Genomic DNA, 23,881 nt, shown 5'->3' with positions numbered 1-23,881 from the left:
AAAGATGCTATTCATTCTTCTTACTCAGTAAAGTTAACTCTTTTTTTCTTTAATTGACTTACTAAATGACTTTGGAAGGACATTCATCCATTTTGCCTCTATGAGAGATTTGATGAGAAAATGAATACCAAATATTCAGGTATAAATGGTATATTTGTGGAAGAGGTTATGGAACTGGGCAAGAGCATGGGATGGTTCTGGGAAGCTGGGAGCCCATTCCTACTTCTGGAGAGACGAGAGAAGAGATAGCAAGAGGCCTCTAGCAGAAAGGCTGACCAGAGAAATCCTTGTTAAGTCCCATGTCAGCCATGTTCTATAGATATAGGAGAATTATTCTATGGGAAATATAGTCTGTATGTCACTCTATACACATCTTCTCCCAGTAAAATAAGTTAAAAAAAAAAAAAAGTTAACCTTGCGATAGAAATAAAGTATTTCAACATCATTAGGCAAATACAGGAAGCTCTTAAATTGTATACTCAGTCATTTCAAAAAATGCTGTCCAGAAGAATTATTTTTTAAATGAATTTTCTTCTTACATTTTCAGTATATTTATGACCATGTTATCCAGATACAAGGAATCTCCAAGGGGGATACTACAGTTTCATGTCTGATTTGAAGAGAACTTTCAGAAAACTACCAAATCAGTGCCCAGGGTATTAGGATCCCGAAATCTGAGACTTGAGGAAAATCTCAAAATAAACTTGATCCATGGGATTGCAAAAAGTCAAATACGACTGAGCACACAACCTTCTTTACCACTTTATCAATGGCTCTCCAAAAATTTCGTCTTGAGAAAAGTCTCACAGTTAGTTTGTTTTCTAAATTCTTAAAAACACATTTATCTCTCTGAGCTTTAAATCTACCCTGGAATTTACATCCTTATTATTTGATTGTTTTCAATTTATGTGATCTTTCACCCATATTAGATAGGTATGAGTTCAGACGCCATATTTTCCACCTTTACAAATTTCCCAATTTGTCCTGATATAATGCTCAATACATTTAAATTGATATATGTAGTATATTTGACAAATTAATTAGTTGATTGACTAACCAGCTAAAGCCTACCCTTACTAAATGAAGGGCCTATGGCTTGATCCTCAGGGTCTCTTCATCATAGCCCTAATGCTTTGGGTGATTCTCCTGACAGCCTCTCTCACTTCTTTGTTACGAAAAGTGTAAATGATGGGGTTGAGAAAAGGGGTCAGAAAAGTATACACCAAGGCAAGAAGTTTGTCAGTGCCTTCAGGGCGACTCTCAGGTGGCCCCACATAGACAATGAAAGCAGAGGCAAAGAATAGCACCACTACAGTTACATGGGAGGAACAGGTGGAAAAGGCCTTGGCACGGCTGGCAGCTGAGGGTAGCTTCAGCACAGCTCTTAGGATACCCCCATACAGTCCTAAAATGAGCACAAGGTTGCAAGCATTGATAATGCCAATCACTGCAATGTGGACTTGAGCATGCCAACCTGTGTCCACACACGCCAGCCTCATTAGTGGTGCCAGGTCACAGAAGTAATGAGCCACCTCTTTTAAGCAGAAGGGCAGAGTAGCTGTGAGGCTTGCTGGCACAAGTGCAGCTGAGAAGCCAGCCACCCAGGTGGCCCCTGCTAGCCATAACTGTACCTGTCTGCTCATAAGAGCATGGTAGTGCAGTGGGCGACAGATGGCAAGGTAGCGGTCCAGTGCCATGACACCCAACAGGTAGCACTCAGTCATGCCCAGTGAATGGAAGACATAGAGCTGGACAAAGCACACAGTTGGTGAGATGGGTGAATGCCCACGGAGCAAGGTGTGCAGCAGCGTGGGCACTGTGGTGCTGACATACCAGAGTTCCAAGAAGGAGAGGCCACTGATGAAGAAGTACATGGGTGTGGACAGCCTGGAATCTGCCTGAACCAGCACAATGATGAACAAGTTCCCTGCCAGGGTGAGGAGATAGATGCACAGTGTCCCCAAGAAAGCAAGAGGTCGCAGGGCTCCAGGAGTAGTGAAACCAGCAAGGAGAAAACTCTGGGTCCATGTGTGATTGACAAGGTCCATAGCTCCTAAAAGCAAGAAGTGAAGATAGAAGATTAACTACTTCAAGAGTCTTCTTGAGAAATCTTTCCAGAACCAATAATATTGAACATATAACCCTGAAAATAACTTATGCATTGTCAAACCTTACTTTTTAAAAGACAGTTGAAGCCCAGAAGGCAGAAGTGATTTGCACAATATCTCAGTCTGTTGTTGACAGAACTGGAGTGGAGTCCAGGTGTCCTGAATCTCAGTCCAGGACTTTTTGTTTGTATAGACTGTGTTACCAGAGTCAGGGGCCCCAGGATATTCTCCTGCATATCCGTTCAGGAAATAGAAGAGATAAGAAATTTTCATGTTCATCTGCTTTTAGTCCAAATGAAAGGTCTCACGATTCTTTAAGACATTCACCTGTACCGTTTCCTCTGTATCCAAACTCAGTTGTTAACTGTGGGAAAAGGTGACAAATACTTTCTAAAATGTGACCACTAGCTTCCTTCAGGGAGCCTTTCTGGAATTCAGAAATGTTCTCAATGTGGACCGAATGAGGAAGAAGAGGAAGAAGAAAGAAATGTGAATACTCTGGAGAGTTCCTCAACTATAAGAGCTATCAGGCCAGATGAGGAAACAATGAGTAAGCACAGTTCATTTTCAGGAAGGATTCTCAAATACAATTATGTACTGGGAAGTCTGTAAGAGGTGTGTGTGTAAATTGATATGGTCCAGACCCTACGATGTTGGTGTAGAGGGGCTATAGTATAAGATAAAACACATTCTCTTGTAATCAGCTTTCTAAATGTGCTTGGCCACTAAATGGATATTGAGCCTGGCCATTTCTCCTATTTTTTTCTTTTTTAAATTATCAAAGATTATAATTGTACAATTTTGAGAAGTACAGAACAAAATACAATTATTGGAAGACAATTACTGTATGATACATTTCTCCTTTCTTTGCCTCAACTTGCTCTTGTCTAGAATGAAGAAGTTTAAATAGGTACCTGTAAGTCCCTTACAGCCATGGTAGTCTATGGTTCTCTAAAGCTACTGAAAAATGTTTTGGGGATGAGGGTGGAGATAGGAGCTATACACTAAGGTCCCAAGAGTTTTCTTCCCACACATATAACAAGCTTCACCTAGGAACGGTCAAAGCCCTCTCTCAGTCCTCTTCTTGAGTACTTCTCATCTCTGCTACATTGTCCCTGACCATTACCTGACTGCTTGGATGGCATTAAGTCTTATAGCTTCTTTTTCAGTGCCTTTTTTACCTCCAAACACTTCCTTATTTATGTCTTGTGTTCCTGGAAATGCTGGCTTCCCAGGGGCTCCTTGCTGTCCTCCCTGGGGTTGCTGGGTTTGACTAGCTCTTAGTAGGGGTCCCCCTGGGGCAGAATGTTGGGCGCAGGAAAGCAATGCAGAGTAGCACTGTTTCTCAAATGACTTTTTCAACTTTACAACCCTGACCATAGGACTCTGGAATCCTGTCTCAAAAACCTTGTGTCCTCTGGACCACTAGAATTTTCTGCAACTTCCATATAGCTTTCTCTAAGAAGAAACAATTCACCTTGTATAAACATGTGTACACATTGAGAGTCACACTTTGAGCATCTTAAAAGAAGTGAGTTTTTGTTTTTAATTTCTTGAAGATTTCTCATCCAGCTCTTTTTCTGACTACCACCACCTGCATCACCATATAAACACAGTCAGCGTGGGCACCACCATCACTTCTGTGCTGAACATCTCCACTTCCATTGATCCCACCACCATCTCTACCTTCATCAAGTCCCCTACTGTTTATTCACTGATTCAACCATTGTTTATTAAATATCTAAAATTCTGTTCTAACTGTACTGTTCAAAGTTTCCTTTACTGGTATTATTACTATTACTTTTATCAGCACCATTATCCTCTTGATGCTTATTCATTTTGCTATGATCCATTTTATCTATAGCCACAGCCTCAACATTGGAGATGTAACCTCAGGTGAGCACGGCCTGTGGTGCATGTTCTTGGGTGGATGTGGAATCCAAAAAATAATAGAATAAAAGCACTGCTGAAAGTAATGCATTTGAATCATTCATACATCCAAATGTACTTTTTTTCAGAATCAAATTTAAGGACAATTTACTTCCTAATTTAAGAGAGAGAGGTAACCATAAAAGATTAACTAGTATATCAACACTAAAATGAAGGAAGTCACTGAATTTTCTGAGATTCAAAAACTTCTGTGGGAGCTGGAGATTTTTGAATGAAAGAAAAACATATTTGTGTCTAAGTTTAATAATGTACCTGCAGGATTCACAGAGTCTCTTTGAGGAAAAAAAAAAAAAATACCCTCAAGTATTTGGAAATCAGAGGGCTTCCTTCAATCTTAACCAACACTGAGTCTACATCCCACTTCACCTGAAATACCTGACCTTTCTCCAGGATGGATAGTTGCCACTGCCCTTTCACCAAATTACTGCAACCTCCCCAGTCCTAAACACCAAAGGCTCTTTGTTTCCATTCTTATTTCATTGAGCTGTAGAAATTAGCCATTTATCTAGAATCCTCAAACACCAGATTATGCTATATTTAGAGTAGCCACTGTATTACTTATTTTTAGTTCTCTATATATTCACATCACAATGATATTCCTGTATTCTCTCTTTATAAGGCCTTTATAAGGTCTTCAAAACAGACTTCCTTATTCATTTGTAGTGTCCAGATGCATATCTAAATGCCTTGGCATTGACTGACTATATTAGAAGGCTATCAAAGTGAAAGAGGAGAGTGAAAAAGTTGGCTTAAAGCTCAACATTCAGAAAACTAAGATCATGGCATCCAGTCCCATCACTTCATGGCAAAAAGATTGGGAAACAGTAGAAACAGTGGCTGACTTTATTTTGGGGGGCTCCAAAATCACTTCAGATGGTGATTGCAGTCATGAAATTAAAAGACGCTTACTCCTTGGAAGGAAAGTTATGACCAACCTAGATAGCATATTCAAAAGCAGAGACATTACTTTGTCAACAAAGTCTAGTCAAGGCTATGATTTTTCCAGTAGTCATGTATGGATGTGAGAGTTGGACTATAGAGGAAGCTGAGCACAGAAGGATTGATGCTTTTGAACTGTGGTGTTGGAGAAGACTCTTGAGAGTCCCTTGGACTGCAAGGAGATCCAACCAGTCCATCCTAAAGGAGAACATTGGAAGTGTTCATTGGAAGGACTGATGTTGAAGCTGAAGCTCCAATACTTTGGCCACCTGATGCGAAGAGCTGACTCATTTGAAAAGACCCTAATGTTGGGAAAGATTGAGGGCAGGAAGAGAAGGGGACCACAGAGGATGAGATGGTTGGATGGCATCACTGACTCAAAGGACATGAGTTTGGGTAAACTCTGGGAGTTGGTGATGGACAGAGAGGCCTGGCATGCTGCGGTTCATGGGGTTGCAACGAGTCGGACACTACTGAGTGACTGAACTGAACTGAATGTGATATAAATACTGGAGCATAGGAATCATAGAGACTATTTAGGGTCAGGAGTACAGAAATGAGAGATATATGCTAAAGAATTAGAAGTTTTCAAATATAAGCCTTGCCTAACCAAGAAAGTTGTTTCTTCTTCTTTTGCATCATCCCTTCTCAGTAGAGGGTGCTTACCTAACAATTGGGATCCCAGGTGTCACTAGTGGTAAAGAACCCTACCAGCCATTGCACGAGACATGGGTTTGATCCCTGGATCAGAAAGATCCCCTGGAGGAGGGCATGGCAACCCACCCTAGTTTTCTTCATGCCTAAAGAATCCCATGGACAGAGGAGCCTGGTGGCCTATGGTCCATAGGGTTGCAAAGGGTTGGACACAACTGAAGCAACTTAGCATGCATGCACTAACCTAACAATTATTCTGTATCAGAAATGGAACAAGAGGGACTTTACTGGTGGTCCAGTAGTTAAGACTCTGCACTTCCAATGCAGAGGGTGTGAGTTTCATCCCTGGTCAGAAAACTAAAATCCACACATGCTGTGTGGACAAAATAAATAAAATAAGAAATGGAACAAGAGAAAAAATGATACCTCACACCTCCATCAGATAATTCATAATATGCGGGGGGTGGAAGATGACATTTACAGTTATATAAACTTAAGATTTAAGTAAAAAAATTGAAAAAAGTAAGCTGTAGTGTGTTATAAAACTCACAATATCATTATAATATTTGAAAAAGTGTATATTTATTAGAAGTTAAAAATGAATAAATAATTTTTAAAGCAATGTTATTATAAGTGATTTTAAAATTCATCTAAACATTTTATATGCTATATTTCTACGTAATACATTTTAAAAAGCATGATTGAGAGGTTAGAAACATATCAAGTATAGCTAAAATAATGGGAGAAATATGGGAAATCACAGTCACTCATTTGTTTATTTAGTTAATACATCTTTCAAACACTTTTTATGAGCTGGCCTTATGCTAGGAACTGGGAAAATGAGATGCATAAAACACAGTCCTTTCCCTTAGAGTGCTTACTGCAGAGTTTTCCTGGTGGCTCAGATGATAAAGAAACCACCTGCAATGCAGGGCACCCATGATCAAGCCCTGAGTTGGGAAGATATCCTGGAGAAGGAAATGGAGAATCCCATGGACAAAGGAGCCTGGCTGGCTACATTTCATGGGGTTCCAAAGAGTCAGACACAACTGAACAAGTAACACTTTCACTTTTTCTTTTCACTTGGGAGCGCATGAGTGCTAAGTCACTTCAGTTGTGTCCAACTCTTTGTGATCCTCTGGACCATAGCCCATGAGGCTCCTCTGTCCATAGGATTCTCCAGGCAGGAATACTGAAGTGGGTTGTCATGCCCTCCTCCAGGGGATCTTCCTGACCCAATGATTTAACCCACATCTCTTAAGTCTCCTGCAATGGCAGGCTAGTTCTTCACAAGCGCCATCAGAGACAGACCCTCAAATTGGTCACTTACTAATATATAAAAAAATAGGTTTTTCAAATACAAGAAAAAAATGCAACCTCATACACAATGAGATAAATTTAAAACATAAAACTAAAAAAAAAAATACTGTTTCTCAAATATATTTACAAATGTCCAAAAGTTTGAATATGTACTTTATAAAAGGTGCTGTGTGAAAACATGCTTTCATCCACTGCTTTTTGGGAAAACTAAATGGCATAATCCCTTTAGACCAAATTTAAAAATATTTACTCAAATAATATGTGCATTTGCACTATGACCCAAGAATCCCATTCCTAGAAATTTGTATGCCCATATACGAAATAATTCATACACGAGGTTATTCATTCCAGTTGTGTATTTAATACCCAAAGACTGAAGCAACCCAAGAGTCCTTCAATACAGGATTAGTCAAGTTAAAATCACAGTGGAATACTATGGAGCTTTTTTCTTTTTTTTAAAGCACTCTTACAAGGCGATGGGAAAAAGATAAAAGCAAAGATAGAACAAATATAGTATGGGGCCTTATGCTTAAGAAAGGTGGATTATAAAATATTCTTATCTTCTGAGGTTTCCAAATAGAAGCATTGTAATCAATCAGGAAACATTAAAAGTGATCTTCTATCAGGGTTGGTTGAAAACCAGGAAGGAGCAGAGAGGTTGGGAAACTGGAGTAGCAAGATTTCTCTATGTAAATACTTTTAGATGGTTTTGATTTTGAATCCTTTAGGTGTATTACTTGTTGAAGCAAAGAAACTGCATTTTTAAAAAAGAAATTACATTTAAGAAAAAAGAAATGTCAGTTCAGTAGTGTTCTGTGGGCTTTTGTCCTTGTTTGCCACAGATAACTGTGGTTTATTAAGCCCAGTGTCTCATTATTGACACACTCCTAATACATTTGCACTTGGATGATGAACTGTATAGCACTCTGCAGGGTAGAATGTTAGCCTTAATGAAAGACAGAGTGAATGGTCTGTTTATAATATATTTCAGTTCTGGCTTCTTCTCATTGTCTCTCCTGCTAGTCATTATCCACATGTTACCAGGGGACAAGTGGCCAAAATTGAGCCTTAACTTGAGCGTGCATGCGTGTTTGCTCAGTCGTGTCAGACTCTTTGTGACTCCATGGACTGTGGTCCATCCCACTGTCCATGGGATTTTCCTGGCAAGAATACTGGAGTGGATTGCTATTTCCTGCTCTGGAGGATCTTCTCAAAATAGGGATCAAAACTGAGTCTCCTAGGTGTCCTATGTCTTCTACATTGGCAGACAGATTCTTTACCACTGAGCCACCTGGAAATCCCTTAACATGAGCACTTACCCCAATATGTCACACAATAAGGTGCTGCTTCTCTAACATATTTTTCACATCTTCAGTTCAGTTCAGTCACTCAGTCCTGTCCGACTCTTTGTGACCCCATAAACCACAGCACTCCAGGCCTCCCTGTCCATCACCAACTCCCAGAGTTCACTCAAACTCATGTCCTTTGAGTTGGTGATGCCATCCAACCGTCTCATCCTCTGTCATCCACTTCTCCTCCTGCCTTCAATCTTTCCCAGCATCAGGGTCTTTTCAAATGAGTCAGCTCTTTGCATCACGTGGCCAAAGTATTGGAGCTTCAGCTTCAACATCAGTCCTTCCAATGAATAGCCAGGACTGATCTCCTTTAGGATGCACTGGTTGGATCTCCTTTCAGTCCAAGGGACTCTCAAGAGTCTTCTCCAACATCACAGTTCAAAAGCATCATTTCTTCTTTGCTCACCTTTCTTTATAGTCCAACTCTCACATCTATACATGACCACTGGAAAAACCATAGCCTTGACTAGACGGACTTCTGTTGACAAAGTAATGTTCCTGCTTTTTAATATGCTATCTAGGTTGGTCATAATTTTCCTTCCAAGGAGTAAGTGTCTTTTAATTTCATGGCTGCAGTCACCATCTGTAGTGATTTTGGAGCCCCCAAAAATAAAGCCAGCCACAGTTTCCACTGTTTCCCCATCTATTTGCCACAAAGTGATGGGACCGGATGCCATGATCTTTGTTTTCTGAATGTTGAGTTTAAGCCAATTTTTTCACTCTCCTCTTTCACTTTCATCAAGAGGCTCTTTAGTTCTTCACTTTCTGCCATAAGGGCAGTGTCATCTGCATATCTGAGGCTATTGATATTTCTCCTGGCAATCTTGATTCCAGCTTGTGCTTCCTCCAGCTCAGTGATTCTCATGATGTACTCTGCATATAAGTTAAATAAGCAGGGTGACAATATGCAGCCTTGACGTACTCCTTTCCCGATTTGGAACCAATCTGTTGTTCCATGTCTAGTTCTAACTGTTGCTTTCTGATCTGCATACAGGTTTCTCAAGAGGCAGGTCAGGTGGTCTGATATTCCCATCTCTTTCAGAATTTTCCACAATTTTTTGTGATCCACACAGTCATAGGCATTGGCATAGTCAATAAAGCAGAAATAGATATTTTTCTGGAACTCTCTTGCTTTTTTAATGATTCAGCAGATGTTGGCATTTGATCTCTGGTTCCTCTGCCTTTTCTAAAACCAGCTTGAACATCTGGAAGTTCACAGTTCACGTATTGCTGAAGCCTGGCTTGGAGAATTTTGACCATTGCTTTACTAGCATGTGAGATGAGTGCAATTGTGTGGCAGTTTGAGCATTTTTTTGGCATTGCCTTTTTTGGGGATTGGAATGAAAACTGACCTTTTCTAGTCCTGTGGCCACTGCTGAGTTTTCCAAATTTTCTGACGTATTGAGTGCAGCACTTTCACAGCATCATCTTTTAGGATTTGAAATGGCTCAACTGGAATTCCATCACCTCCACTAGCTTTGTTCATAGTGATGCCTCCTAAAGCCCACTTGACTTCACATTCCACGATGTCTGTCTCTAGGTGAGTGTGAGTGATCACACCACCATGATTTTCTGGGTCATGAAGATCTTTTTCGTACAGTTCTTCTGTGTATACAAAGAACCTTGCCACCTCTTCTTAATATCTTCTGCTTCTGTTAGGTCCATACCATTTCTGTCCTTTATTGAGCCCATCTTTGCATGAAGTGTTCCCTTGGTATCTCTCATTTTCTTGAAGAGATCTCTAGTATTTCCCATTCTGTTGTCTTCCTCTATTTCTTGCATTGATCCCTGAGGAAGGCTTTCTTATCTCTTCTTGCTATTCTTTGGAACTCTGCATTCAAATGGGTATATCTTTCCTTTTCTCCTTTGCTTTTCACTTCTCTTCTTTTCACAGCTATTTGCAAGACCTCCTCAGAGAGCCATTTTGCTTTTTTGCATTTCTTTTTCTTGGGATGGTCTTGATCCCTGTCTCCTGTACAGTTTCATGAACCTCCATCCCTAGTTCATCAGGCACTCTGTCTATCAGATATAGTCCCTTAAATCTATTTCTCACTTCCACTGTATAGTCATAAGGGATTTGATTTAGGTCATTCCTGAATGGTCTAGTGGTTTTCCCCCACTTTCTTCAACTTAAGCCTGAATTTGGCAATAAGGAGTTCATGATCTGAGCCACTGTCAGATCCCAGTCTTGTTTTTGCTGACTGTATAGAGCTTCTCCATCTTTGGCTACAAAGAATACAATCAATCTGATTTTGGTGTTGACCATCTGGTGATGTCCATGTGTAGAGTTTTCTCTTGTGTTGTTGGAAGAGGGTGTTTGCTATGACCAGTGTGTTCCCTTGGCAAAACTCTGTTAGCCTTTGCCCTGCTTCTTTCTGTAGTCCAAGGCCAAATTTACCTGTTACTCCAGGTGTTTCTTGACTTCCTACTTTTGCATTCCAGTCAGTCCCCTATAATGAAAAGGGCATCTTTTTTGGATCTTAGCATATATAAAAAGTGATAACACTTGCAGAGAATATTTTGTTGTTGTTGCTCAGTCCCTAAGTCATGTCCAACTCTTTGCAACCCCATGATCTGCAGCACACCAAGCTTCTCTGTCCTTCACTATTTCCCTGAGTTTGCTCAAACTCATATCCATTGAGTCAGTGATACCATCCAACCATCTCATCCTTTGTTGTCCCCTTCTCTTTTTGCCCTCAATCTTTCCCAGCATCAGGGTCTTTTCCAATGAGTCAACTCTTCACATCAGGTAGCCAAAATATTGGAGCTTCAGCTTCAGCATCAGTCCTTCCAATGAATATTTAAGGTTAATCTCCTTTAGGATTGACTGGTTTTGTTAGGGGAATCACACTGACTGAAACCACCCACCCTGGCCAGGCACCATAGTAATCATTTGCATGAATTGTTTTATGACAGGAGGTCCTGGTAAGGAACAAAAAACTAATAAGCCACCACCAACCGGAAGAGTTCAGGACAGGTCAAAAGGAGACACCACATGTCCAACCACCTCCAAGAATCCTTCTGTCTGGCATCCATCTTGGCTGAACCAGGCATGCACCACCAGGAAGGACTCTGAGTCAGAATGATTGGCTAAGGACAACCCAGAAACTAATCCCATCACCATAAAACCCAAGACTGTGAGCCATGTGACAGAGCTGTTCTCCTGGGTTCCCTTACCCTACTGCTCTCCACCCTGGTGCCCTTTCCCAATAAAATATCTTGCTTTGTCAGCACATGTGTCTCCTCAGACAATTCATTTCCAAGTGTTAGACAAGAGCCCAGTTTCGGGCCCTGGAAGAGGTCCCCCTTCCTGCAATAGCTTGGTCTCCTTGCTGTCCAAGGAACACTTCAGTTCAGTTCAGTTCAGTTCAGGCACTCAGTCGTGTCCGACTCTTGGCGACCCCATGAATCGAAGCACGCCAGGCCTCCCTATCCATCACCAACTCCCAGAGTTCACTCAGACTCACGTCCATCAAGTCAGTGATGTAATCCAGCCATCTCATCCTCTATCGTCCCCTTCTCCTCCTGCCCCTAATCCCTCCCAGCATCAGAGTCTTTTCCAATGAGTCAACTCTTATAGAAAGGCTGTTTTCCATAGAGGCAACTAGTCCAGGGACTCTAGTTCCCTCAGGCCCTGCATGAACATTTGAAAGTCATGTGTGAGGGGTAGGGAGTCAGTTACTCGACATCCCATTATTTATACCAGTTGGGAAACTCTGCACTAAGGATTATCTAAACTTTATATTCTAAAGAGAAAGACCTGAGGAGGTTACAAGAGCAGAAAGATTATAAACTAAAGGCTAAGGGAGTTTGAAGCTAAGAAAAATCTAAGAAAGAGACTATCTCCTGCTAGACTTGTAAAATTATTCACTCAGTCACGTCTCACTCTTTGCATCCTCATGGACTGTAATCTGCCAGAGTCCTCTGTTTATGAAATTCTCCAGGCAAGACTACTTCAGTGGGTGGCCATTCCCTCCGCATGGTTTCTTCTTGACCCAACGATCAAACCTGGCTGTCCTGTCATGCATTCCAGGCAGATTCTTTACCATCTGAGCCACCAGGGAGTCCCAGAGTTGTAAAAGGAGCAATTAAATTTCTATCACACTAATTTAACATTTGAGAGTTCATTCATTAAAAGAATGAATACCAAGCACTGTGTTAGAAATCAATGGTGCTGCATTGAGTTGTTAATAACTGATGTCTCTGAAACTGGGTTATAAACCCCTAGGCTCAACACACAATATAGATCCACTGTTAATTAACATGACCCAAGTCATTGCTAGGGAAAGCAGTTTCCAGCCATTTTTGGTGCTGCCTCCGCAGGGAGTGCCCACAACCATTCCTGCATAAAGAGCTTCTAAATGAAACAAGTTATGAGAGGAGAGAAAGGATCAGAATTCAAAAGAAGTAGACTTAGTAGCTCAGCAGAATGGAGTACTGCATTTTGTATTTGGGGGAAGAGCATAGACTTCATGAAAGCCAGGACTCCTGAGGCTATAGAAAGTTGACTTGGACACTTCAAAAGAAAATGCTTCACTTGGGGAATTATCAATTCTAATGATTCTACACATAATGAAAACGTGAGATATGTGTGAAACTAGGTATTCTCAAGGAATGAAATTCCCACTGCAGAAATGTAAGTGGAAAATCTTTGAAGTAGTAATAATTAACATTTATATGGTATTTAGGATTTTACTATGTCCTCACTTTACAGAACAGGAAATCGAGACACAGGAAAAGTTGCGTGCATTGCTTAAGGTCACAAAGCAATTAAGTGGTAGAATTAATGTTTCAACCCAGGAAGGCAGGCATCAAAGTTCACGTTCTAACTACTACATTGCTCTGCCTCTGGGATAATAAAGCTAACATGAATTGAACACTTAGCATGTGTTATTTTATTTAAACTTTAGGACTCTTTGTTACAGAATGTTTTAAGGAAGAAAAAATTAAGATCAGAGAGAATTTACTTTCTTTTCTGACAGGGTTGAGGCAAGATAGATGGGCCTCAGGCTGTACAGCTGAAGTTTGTTCCCTATGGACAGATACTCAAAATAGCAGTGGATAGGAGAAGTTAAGCCCTTCTATGATAAGAGATAAAAGGCCACATATTCCTTATTCTCGAAGTCAAGGAGATCTTCCTTACTACACACAAGCAGAAAATCTCCTTTACGGTCAAAAAGGGAGAGAGGAACAACCCCATAGTAGGTGATGTCAGTCTACCCATAGACATCTTTGATAGAATCTATCTTAGCTAAGAGATGCACGTGCACACATGGGAGGACCCTGACATAAACCAAATATAAACTCAGAATCAGGAAAAGCAAGATGATGGCCAGAGGAAACCTGAAAGACATGCCCCATGTGAAGTGGTTTAAACTACTAAAAGGGTGAGAATCTCTGACCCCGCCTGTGTGTCTATCCATACATATGTTTTTTCTTCCTAATAAACAGTTTGTTTCACAACTTTTCATCTCTATGTGGAAATTCATTTCTACACAGCTGATGGGCCAGGGCTTTGTCACTGGCCACTCACTTGTCCCTGGTGGCCTGGTGGCTAGGATTCAGCACTGTCACTGCCATAGGCCTCAAGCTCTGGCAGGAGACAGAAATCCTGCTTCAATCATCGCAGGTGGAGGCCTCCTGAGATCAGGATGACAGTCAAAAACAGCAAAACTTGGATTTGGACCATTACTTTTCTCTCTCTGTTCTGGATTTTCAGATCTTACCATCTGAGTCTGGTCCAGATCCTGCTTTCTTTAAGATATGTTGCAATCACAGACTCAAAACTTGCTAAGCAGGAAGGAATATAAGCAGTCATTAGCTCCTTATTGACATCTGGCAAAGAGTCCAACTGAGGAAGTCTTGCTAAGTTCATGCAGCCCACTGAAGTGGATCTGGGGTTAAATCCATGTCTCTTGACAGCAAGTGTGGTAATCTTTCTAGTGTCATCATGTAGGTAATGAGATGAGTCTTTCTTCTTCAAAAGATCTTATGAAGATTAAATTAAAAATACATTTGAAAGCAGCTGTCACTATTCTGGCATAGGACAGACATACCAAAAATAATTGATTTGATTTTTTAGCAGTTACATAAGAATGAAAACTAGAGGGAGTATTTAAATCCCACACAGTGACCCAGTCTCTACCAAGATCCTGGTCCTCTCTTTCTCAAAACCCTGACATCTTTTGGCAGGGGCTAGATCTACAGTTCACATATTGCCAAAGTACAAAAATTAAACCTTAGCAATAATTTTCAAATTTTGCTAGGCAGAAAAAGTGGTAAGGGAGCTGGGGGAAAAGAGAAGGGAGAGAATGAGGTCATAGCTACAGGTCCCCGTGTTTATTTTTTATTTCAGTATGCTTTCTACACTGTACATGTGTGCTTGCAAAGCTTTTTGTTTGTCTCTTTGTTGCTTGGTTTTTATTTTATGTATTTATGGAATATGGCTCCAGATTACTCTAAGGCATATTCCACAGTTTTAGAAGGGAATTCATAGTGCACTCTCATCTCCAACACTTTTGTCTCTCCCTTGCTGCTGCTAAGTCGCGTCAGTCGTGTCCAACCCTGTGTGACCCCATAGACAGCAGCCCACCAGGCTCCTCCATTTCTGGGATTCTCCAGGCAAGAACACTGGAGTGGGTTGCCATTTCCTTCTCCAATGCATGAAAGTGAAAAGTGAAAGTAAAGTCGCTCAGTCGTGTCCAACTCTTAGCGACCCCATGGACTGTAGCCTACCAGGCCCCTCTGTCCATGGGATTACCCAGGCAAGAGTACTGGAGTGGGGTGTCATTGCCTTCTCCATGTCTCTCCCCATTAGACAGTAAATTATTATCTAAAGTTTCTAGCCTCCTACCCAATAGGGTCATTGTCTTCTCCAGTGGTATACCTTTGATCACATGATCTCCCCAGATTACTGGGTTCTTGATAAGTTTTCTGCCTATGGCTCATGGCTTCACATCTGAAACTTACACAGGTTATAATTTTTGGCCAGCTTTGTTTTCCACCTTTTCGATCTTATTCTAGGAATCTTATCTCAACAAAAGTGCCATGTCTCGGCTTTAATTTGCTTTCTTTCTCTCAGTATCTTACTCTTTCCCTGAGCCATAAATTAAAAACCATTTGCATGTTTTCTGGTTTGTTTTTCTTCCTTTGTGGCATATCTCTCCCATTTGTTTGGGATATGCTCCAACTCTGATTAATATATATGCTCCAACTCTGATTAATCCAGGCTTATGTCTTCTTCTGTGAGTGATTTTATTTCCCTGGCATTTACTTTAACTCTGGGAAGACAATTGACTAACCAACTGGGAGACTCATTCCTACAGTTACCAAGAAACCTCAAAATGATAACAGAGATTGTCAAACTTCCTGCAAAATGGTCCGTATCCTGACCCTGACCCTTTTCATAGCATCCTTCACCTCCTTGTTTCGAAGGGTATAGATGATAGGATTGAGAAAAGGGGTAAGAAGGGCATACACTAAGGCAATATGCTTGTCTGTGCCCTCAAGGAGACTCCCAGGTGAGCCCACATAAACTGTGAAGGCAGAAGCATAAAAAAGCACCACTACAGTTATGTGGGAGGAACAGGTGGAAAAGGCCTTGGCACGGCTGGCAGCTGAGGGCAGCTTCAGCACAGCTCTCAGGATACCCCCATACAGTCCTAAAATGAGCACAAGATTGCACCCTGTGGCCACACCAATCACTGCCCCATGGACCCCATTATGCCACCTTGTGTCCACACACGCCAGCCTCATTAGTGGTGCCAGATCACAGAAGTAATGAGCCACCTCTTTTAAGCAGAAGGGCAGAGTAGCTGTGAGGCTTGCTGGCACAAGTGCAGCTGAGAAGCCAGCTGCCCAGGTGGCCCCTGCTAGCCATAACTGTACCTGTCTGCTCATAAGAGCATGGTAGTGCAGTGGGCGACAGATGGCAAGGTAGCGGTCCAGTGCCATGACACCCAACAGGTAGCACTCAGTCATGCCCAGTGAATGGAAGACATAGAGCTGGACAAAGCACACAGTTGGTGAGATGGGTGAATGCCCACGGAGCAAGGTGTGCAGCAGCGTGGGCACTGTGGTGCTGACATACCAGAGTTCCAAGAAGGAGAGGACACTGATGAGGAAGTACATGGGTGTGGACAGTCTCGAATCTGCCTGAACCAGCACAATGATGAACAAGTTCCCTGCCAGGGTGAGGAGATAGATGCTCAGTGTCCCCAGGAAAGCAAGAGGTCTCAGGGCTCCAGGAGTAGTGAAACCAGCAAGGAGAAAACTCTGGGTCCATGTGTGATTGACAAGGTCCATGATTTCTAGGAACAAGGAGTAAAAACAGAGGATTAATAAACATCAAGGCTTTTCCTCTATTCAGAAAATGTCCCTAGTGTCAAGAATACTGAATTTGAGCACCTTAAAGGAACTTGATATTATCTAAACAATGCTCCTCACTTTGCAATAAAAGAGTTGCAGCCCTAAAGGCACACATGGTGGGACCCAACAGAAACTGTTGTTTCCAGAACTGGAACTAGAAATCAAGGCTCCTCATGCCAGTTCTATTCTTTTCTACACCATAATATTGTGCTCTTATGACTCCAGAAACTGAATTTCTTTCTTGCTCCACCATCAGGAAGCAGGAGACACCTAACTGCTGGTTGAAAATAGTGAAACCAAAGGATGGTAGAGAGAGCAGAGGAAATAGACAACAGTCTTCAAACTTAAACTGTCATTTACTGAGATGTGCAGACAGTAAGAAGAAATAGAGAAGCACACATACATATAGCAGAGGTTCAATTCTCTTAGTACCTTAAGATTACAAAGTTTAAGAAATATACGTTCATGTAAGGTAAATAAACCTTTATGTAAATCTAAAAATGAATATATATATATATATATATATATATATATATATATAATTACTTTGCTGTACAGCACATTCTTTGGGGGATGAAACTAATACAATATTATAAATCAACTATACTTCAACTTTAAGTGTGTGTGTGTATATATAAAGGAAAATAAGAGAGAGAAGAAAACCTTTACCTCCATCTTTCCTATAGTTTCTAGTGATTAAAAACAGCCATATAGGGCTGTGTTGAAGCCTCTTTCAGAAATACCCTCTAGAGTTTATAGACATTTTTCTAAGGATTAAAAAATAGGATGGGAAGTTAAAGAAATGCAAAATTTCTAAGAACTGTTCCCAAAATTTCAGGTCCATAGTGCCTGATAATAACTCACTTTGAAAGATGATCCACAAATAAGAAACATGCCAGGAACTTTCAAAGAGGAAAACCATGAAGACAGAACACCCAGCAACAAGTCCTATTATATTTAAAAAAAGAAAAGGCCTTCCTCTAAGTCAGGGATTCTGCTTTGAGAACTTACTCTGTTGCTAACAGGCAGTACACTTTGGGCTGAGCAACTTCTTTTTCTCTAACATAAAAAAGTTTGAACTGATGTTTTCTAAAACTTACAACACAGATAATTTATAGTTCCCCAAAACCACTGAAAATGTTTCTGGGCTGTGGGAAACATCAGCACCATGGTTCCTAGCATTTTTTCTCATCCCCTAATCCTCTTCTTCAGGTCGACTTATCTCTGATACACTATCCCAAATTACTATCTGTCTGGATGAAATTAGGACTTGTAGCATTTTCTTCATCATTCTTTTACCCCAAGACACTTCTGTACTTATATCTCATGTTCCTGGAAATGCTGGCTTCCCAGGGGATGTATAATGTGTGTTCATTGGTGTTGTTGGGTATGATGAGCTCTCAATAGAGGTTCCTCTGGGGGAAAGTTGTTGGGCACAGAAAAGTGATGCAGAGTAGCACTATTTCTCAAATGACTTTTCTAAACCTTGCAACCCTGACTGTTGAGCTCTGGGATCAAGTCTCAAGGAGACTGCCTTTTCCAGGCCACTTTGAAAACTTTGCAAAAATTCCATATAGCTTTCTATGGAAAGAGACAACCCATCTTGCATAATTTTATGCACACATACATAATAGCACACTGAGTGCCCCAGAAGTGAGTTTCATCTTCTGAAAAATTGCGTTGCAAGGAGATTTCTCAGGTTCATTTCCATGCAACTCCAATAATAAGAGCTAGGTGATCTAAGAAGAGTAAATCATCAAGTTGTGTCGGGAGCCACCTTAGGCATTACTGACAAAATGGAGGCACGGCCCCAGACCCCTCTCCTCATTCTGCAGGCATGGACCCAGGATGAAGGAGTTAGGCCTTGTAATTCTGACTTGTTTTTTTCCTTTCCTTGGCTGAGTTGACTGAAAAGGAATATTAAAGTGCTTATTGTTCTTGAGAGGAGCATGAGAAGGCACAAAGCCTTCTGCAGCTGTGCTCAGAGAATAATTCATAAAGTTAATCATTGACATTTGTTTAAGGATTTTTACAAAAGAGTGTTCCAGGATGAGCACATAGGCCGTAGCTTGAGGCCATAAGAGGGATTGCTATCTGAAGCCTATTTGTGAGGAGAATGTTTATGGCAAAGGAGTTTACTGAATTTAGGGCTTAGAAATAATTAAAATAGTTAGAAGTTAAAGATTTAAGGAATGTTGTAAAGTTAGCATATTTTACTATAACTTATAGAAGTTAGGAATTTTAGAGACACTATAGCTAGAAGCCTTTTTAACAGATAGTGAGCTCAGGGTGTTACAGGCAAACAGGATTTAGGAAGATAAGTAGTAAACTGAGGAATGTAGCATGAGTTACAGTGTAATCACAAGTTAACTATAGGACACATTAGAGGAGGTAGATAATAGATGATATAAGGCTGATTCCGAGAGAATCACTGAAGCAGGAACTCTGTTTGAAGAGCAACAATAATTTAGGGAGATAATAAATCTGGGAGAGGGGGAACTGAAAATGTCAAACCTCTGACCTACTGTTTTTGTAAAAGAGAATCCTAAACTTGAAATAAATAGGCAGTCCAAGAAAACTGAGAGGCTGTCTCATTACTCACCGACACCGTTCACCTCTTCAGGTTGAATCCCTGGCTGCTGGAGCTGGACTCCAGCAAAGTTGCTCATTGCTAAACTTACTACAAGTCTCCCTTGTAGCTCAATCGGTAAAGAATCTGCCTGCGACGCAGGAGACCTGGGTTTGATCCCTGTGTCGGGAAGATTCCCTGGAGAAGGAAATGGCAACCCACTCCAGTATTCTTGCCTGGAGAATCCCATGGACAAAGGAGCCTGGCAGGATACAGCCCATGGGGTGACAAGAGTTGGACACAACTTAGTGGCTAAACCACCAACTTTACCACGACCTTCCCTTTTGGCTCAGTGATAAAGAATCTGCCTGCGGTGCAGGAGATGCAGGTTCAACCCCTGGGTCAGGAAAGCCCCTGGAGTAGGAAATCAATTTATCCATTGATTCTATTATTATTGAATATTTACTATGTACCAAACACCATTCTAAACCACCAAAACCACCAGCATTGCTGTCGTTTATACCACTACCACCATTATAATTAATGGAACATCTACATACTGTTTTTTCCAATAGTCATATCTAGATGTGAGAGTTGGACCATAAGGAAAGCTGAGCACCAAAGAATTGACACTTTTCAACTATAGCATTGGAGAAGGCTCTTGAGGGTCCCTTGGACTGCAAGGAGATCAAACCAGTCAATCCTAAAGGAAATCCGTCCTGAATATTCATTGGAAGGACTGATGCTAAAACTGAAGCTCTAATACTTTGGCCACCTGATGCAAAGAGCTGACTCATTAAAAAGACCCTGATGCTGGGAAAGATTGAAGGCAGGAGGAGAACGGGACAATAGAGGATGAGATGGTTGAATGGCATCACTGACTCAATGGACATGAGTTGGAGCAAGCTCCAGGAGTTGGTGATATACAAGGAAGTCTGGCATACTGCAGTCCATGGGGTCGCCAAGAGTCGGACATGACTGAAAGACTGAACTGAACTGAACATAATGCTTATTCAGTTTTCCATAGTCATGTCATTTTTTATTACTGTCTGCATTATCTTCATAAAAGCCCTACAGTCAGTTCATTTAAATTCTGACCTTGATTGGGCATTATACATAGGCATGGACTGTTTGGATATAAAAGTCACATAAGTAACAGATTGAAAGAATTAATCCACTGGGGAATAGTAGGTTTGCATCATAGGTCAGTGTAAATGTGGTTTTACATTTAGGAATCAGAAGCAGAAGAAAAAATAACAACAAAATTAAATTGGCTATCAGAACATTAACCAGGAAAGGTTTGCAGATAGACCATGTAAACTTGAGAGAATTCATTCCTCAACTCCTCAAATCAGCCAGGAAAATCTTCCTGTGAGATCTGGAGTTGTTTTAATGACATTAAAATGTGATATTTGATTTTGAGTGTTTTGCTTTAGAAAATAATGTAACCTTAAGACTGGAAGAATTAATCCTCGAGTAAAATTTTTTCTGATGCTTGGGCATGTAGAGGATCTCATTCAGTCTTTTCTAGCCTTCTGTAGAGATTCCACTTCAAATGAAACAACTGGCATTTCTCCAGGATAAATGGTTACAACTACCATTTGATGAAATTGCTGCATCCTTTGCAATCCCAAATACAAAAACACTCCTAATTTGTAGCTGCATTTATCAATCTATAAGACAGATTCTGGGACAGACTTCCCCCATGTTTTGGAGTACTCAATTGTATACCATCATGGCTTGCACTAAAACAGTATATAAGGCTGTTTGTTTGCCTTCAGAAAACAATCACTATGATACAAATACTTGTTTATAAGAAGTTCAAACACAAACCCAAATCAATACAAAATACATATGCAAAATATATAGCATTGTAGATAAATGAGTGAAATATGTCTTAAAGGTAGCACAAAGAGGGAAAATAGAAGTTGGAGCATTCCAAGTTTAGGAAATTGTTTATTTTCCTCACATGTCACCCCCCCCCCACCAGCAAAACATGCTCTCTTAACTAATATGTATCCTGTATTAGAAATGGAGCAAAAGAAAAGAACGAGGTGTGATACCTCTGTCAAGAGATCCGTGATTTAGCAAAGGAGACAATGAAGAACATCTGTTAAGAGTGTTAAGTGAAAAAAAAACAAACAGTATTTCAAGTTTCAACATTGTACAATGATTATTAATATTTGAAAAAAGCCTGTGTTACAAGAAATTATTAGAAAGGAATAGGTGAAAAATTGTTTTAAAAATAATTTTATAAGTAATTCAAATTTTATCTATCTATATATTCTATATTATGCATACATTTACTTGAAATATTGTTTTCCAAGAAAAAATGTGATCCAAAGGTTAGAAAAAAGTGTTAACAAAAAGCAACTATAGTGCATGGAGAGGGGAAATCAGTGATTCTGTTATTCATGAAATATGTCTAGTAAATGCTTCTTATTTCCCATGCCTCTTACTGGGCAAAGTTATGAAATTAATAAAACATAATCCCTTTCCTCAAGATGCTTAATTTGGAGTGTGGGCAATCCATCCCCACATAAGCATTTATAAAAGAATAAGGATGCTTAAATACACGAGAAGATATTCATCTTAACTCATAATGATGCATGCAACTTTAAACTACATTGAGATACTTCTATCACCTTCGGACTGACAAAAATCCAGATAGTTTTAAGCACACTTTATTGAGCCAACTGCAGGGAAATAGACTTTTCATACTTTGCTCATAAGAGAGCAAAATAATGAAATAAATCTGGAGAAAAATTGATCAATCTTTATGTAAACTACATAGTCACTTGTGCCTAGCAATCCCACTTCTAGGAATTCATCTTGCATATATGTAAATGAAATGATATATACACAAGGTCGTTCTTTGTAGTTCTGATTGTAATAGCAAGACTGGAACCCATCAGCCCTTCAGCAGTGGACTGTGTAAATTAAGCACACAATGAACTATTTATCAAACTGAGCAAGGACTTTTTACAGTGATCAAAAATGGTCTCCAGGGGGCTTATGAGAATACTCATATTTACTTGTTTTTATGTAAGGAAATACTGCACAGTTTTAGGAAACACACATGAAAGTTGTTTTCTATTGTGGGGAGTGGAAATAGCATGGGACAGATGGACCTGGATTGGAGAAATATTCTTCTATTGATTTATATACCTTTTTATGAGTTATTTTGATTTTTGATAATGTAGGTATATTCTTAAAATAAATGTGAATACAGTGACATAGTGCAATCACACATCCTGGTTTGCTCAAGTGAGTTCTGGTTAATGCCTGTTGCTCGGGATAATTATTAATAGTGCCCTGCTTTATTATTAAAAACATGTGGGCTTTACTTTCATGATAAACTACACATACATCCTATGTGATAGAATGTTAACTTTGATACTCCTTCAAAGTTTGCAATCAGAGTTATTATATATATAATTTCACTCTTTCTAGAGTAATAAACTGCTATGAACATGGAAAAAGGAAGGAGGCAAAGAGTTGTTCCTGAGGCATTCACCCCATTGTGTCATATTCATGCATTGCTTCCTACTTCTTTTCACATCTTAGTAAATTTTAAAAAGTGTTAATAAGTCTGCAGAGAAGGCAATGGCAACCCACTCAATACCCTCGCCTGAAAACTCCCATGGATGGAGGAGCCTGGTAGGGTGCAGTCCATGAGGTCGCTGAGGGTTGGAAATGACTGAGCGACTTCGCTTTCACATTTCACTTTCATGCATTGGAGAAGGAAATGACAACCCACTCCACTGTTCTTGCCTGGAGAATCCCAGGGATGGGGGAGCCTGGTGGGCTGCCGTCTATGGGGTTGCACAGAGTCAGACACGATTGAGCAACTGAACTGAACTGAACTGAATATGTCTGCTTAAGTGCTAATTGTCCAAAGTCTGTAATTTCCTCAGGTTGTATCTTATCACTCAAAGTGTGAGGTGGAGGGAGATGGGCAGTTCAACCCACCTATTACCTATGTTTGTTGGGAAACTAAGGACAGTCTGAAAGGAAGGACCTCAGAAGGTTTGAGAGCATATAAGATTGTGCAGTAAAAGAGAAGATGATTTGGAAGCATGGAACTGATCTAAAAAAGAGGAATGACCCCCAGTAAGCTTATAGAAAGAAACAATCTCTACCATCTTATTTGCTCCTTAAGAGTCCATCTATTCACTCATCCATTCATTCTATTCTTCATTTATTCATAAATGAAAAAATATACCAGGTACCATAGAAATCACTGGTGAAATATATGCTTCTTTGAATTATAAGATGTATCTACAACAGGATTGTAAGCCCTCAAACTCATTACACAGTATTGATTAATGTGACCCAAGAAATTGCTAGTGATTCTTTTTCTTTTTTAAAATTTTATTTATTTATTTTTGGTTGTGCTGGATCTTCATTGCTGCTCAGGCTTTTCTCAGGTTGAAGCAAGCAGGGGCTACTCTCTAGTTGGGGTGCCAGGGCTTCTTGTTGCAGAAGCTTTTCTTGCTGTAGAGCACAGGCTCTAGGGCACATGGACTCAATAGTTGCAGCCCCTGAGCTTTAAAGCACAGGCTCAATAGTTGTGGCACATGGGCTTAGTTGCTCTGTGGCATGTACGATCTTCCTAG

General features: G+C 40.3%; 2 protein-coding genes across 2 annotated transcripts; both read right to left on the bottom strand.

Moving 5' to 3' along the window:
- Positions 1–1,103: 1,103 nt before the first annotated feature.
- LOC102415566 (olfactory receptor 6N2-like) lies at positions 1,104–2,048 on the bottom strand. Its single transcript, XM_006060346.4, has one exon. It carries the CDS (start codon positions 2,046–2,048, stop codon positions 1,104–1,106), a length of 945 nt encoding a protein of 314 aa, XP_006060408.4.
- Positions 2,049–15,685: 13,637 nt separating this feature from the next.
- Positions 15,686–16,630, bottom strand: LOC102415252 (olfactory receptor 6N1-like). Its single transcript, XM_044945464.2, has one exon. It carries the CDS (start codon positions 16,628–16,630, stop codon positions 15,686–15,688), a length of 945 nt encoding a protein of 314 aa, XP_044801399.2.
- Between the last annotated feature and the right edge of the window lie 7,251 nt (positions 16,631–23,881).

This window comes from Bubalus bubalis, chromosome 6, assembly GCF_019923935.1.
Source record: "Bubalus bubalis isolate 160015118507 breed Murrah chromosome 6, NDDB_SH_1, whole genome shotgun sequence".
In the NCBI taxonomy this organism is placed as follows: domain Eukaryota; kingdom Metazoa; phylum Chordata; class Mammalia; order Artiodactyla; family Bovidae; genus Bubalus; species Bubalus bubalis.
This window is presented reverse-complemented; position numbering and strand designations above follow the sequence as displayed.

Bases quoted from the DNA above. Each gene is read 5' to 3' on its own strand.
- LOC102415566 (XM_006060346.4), bottom strand. From the start codon at position 2,048: ATGGACCTTGTCAATCACACATGGACCCAGAGTTTTCTCCTTGCTGGT.
- LOC102415252 (XM_044945464.2), bottom strand. From the start codon at position 16,630: ATGGACCTTGTCAATCACACATGGACCCAGAGTTTTCTCCTTGCTGGT.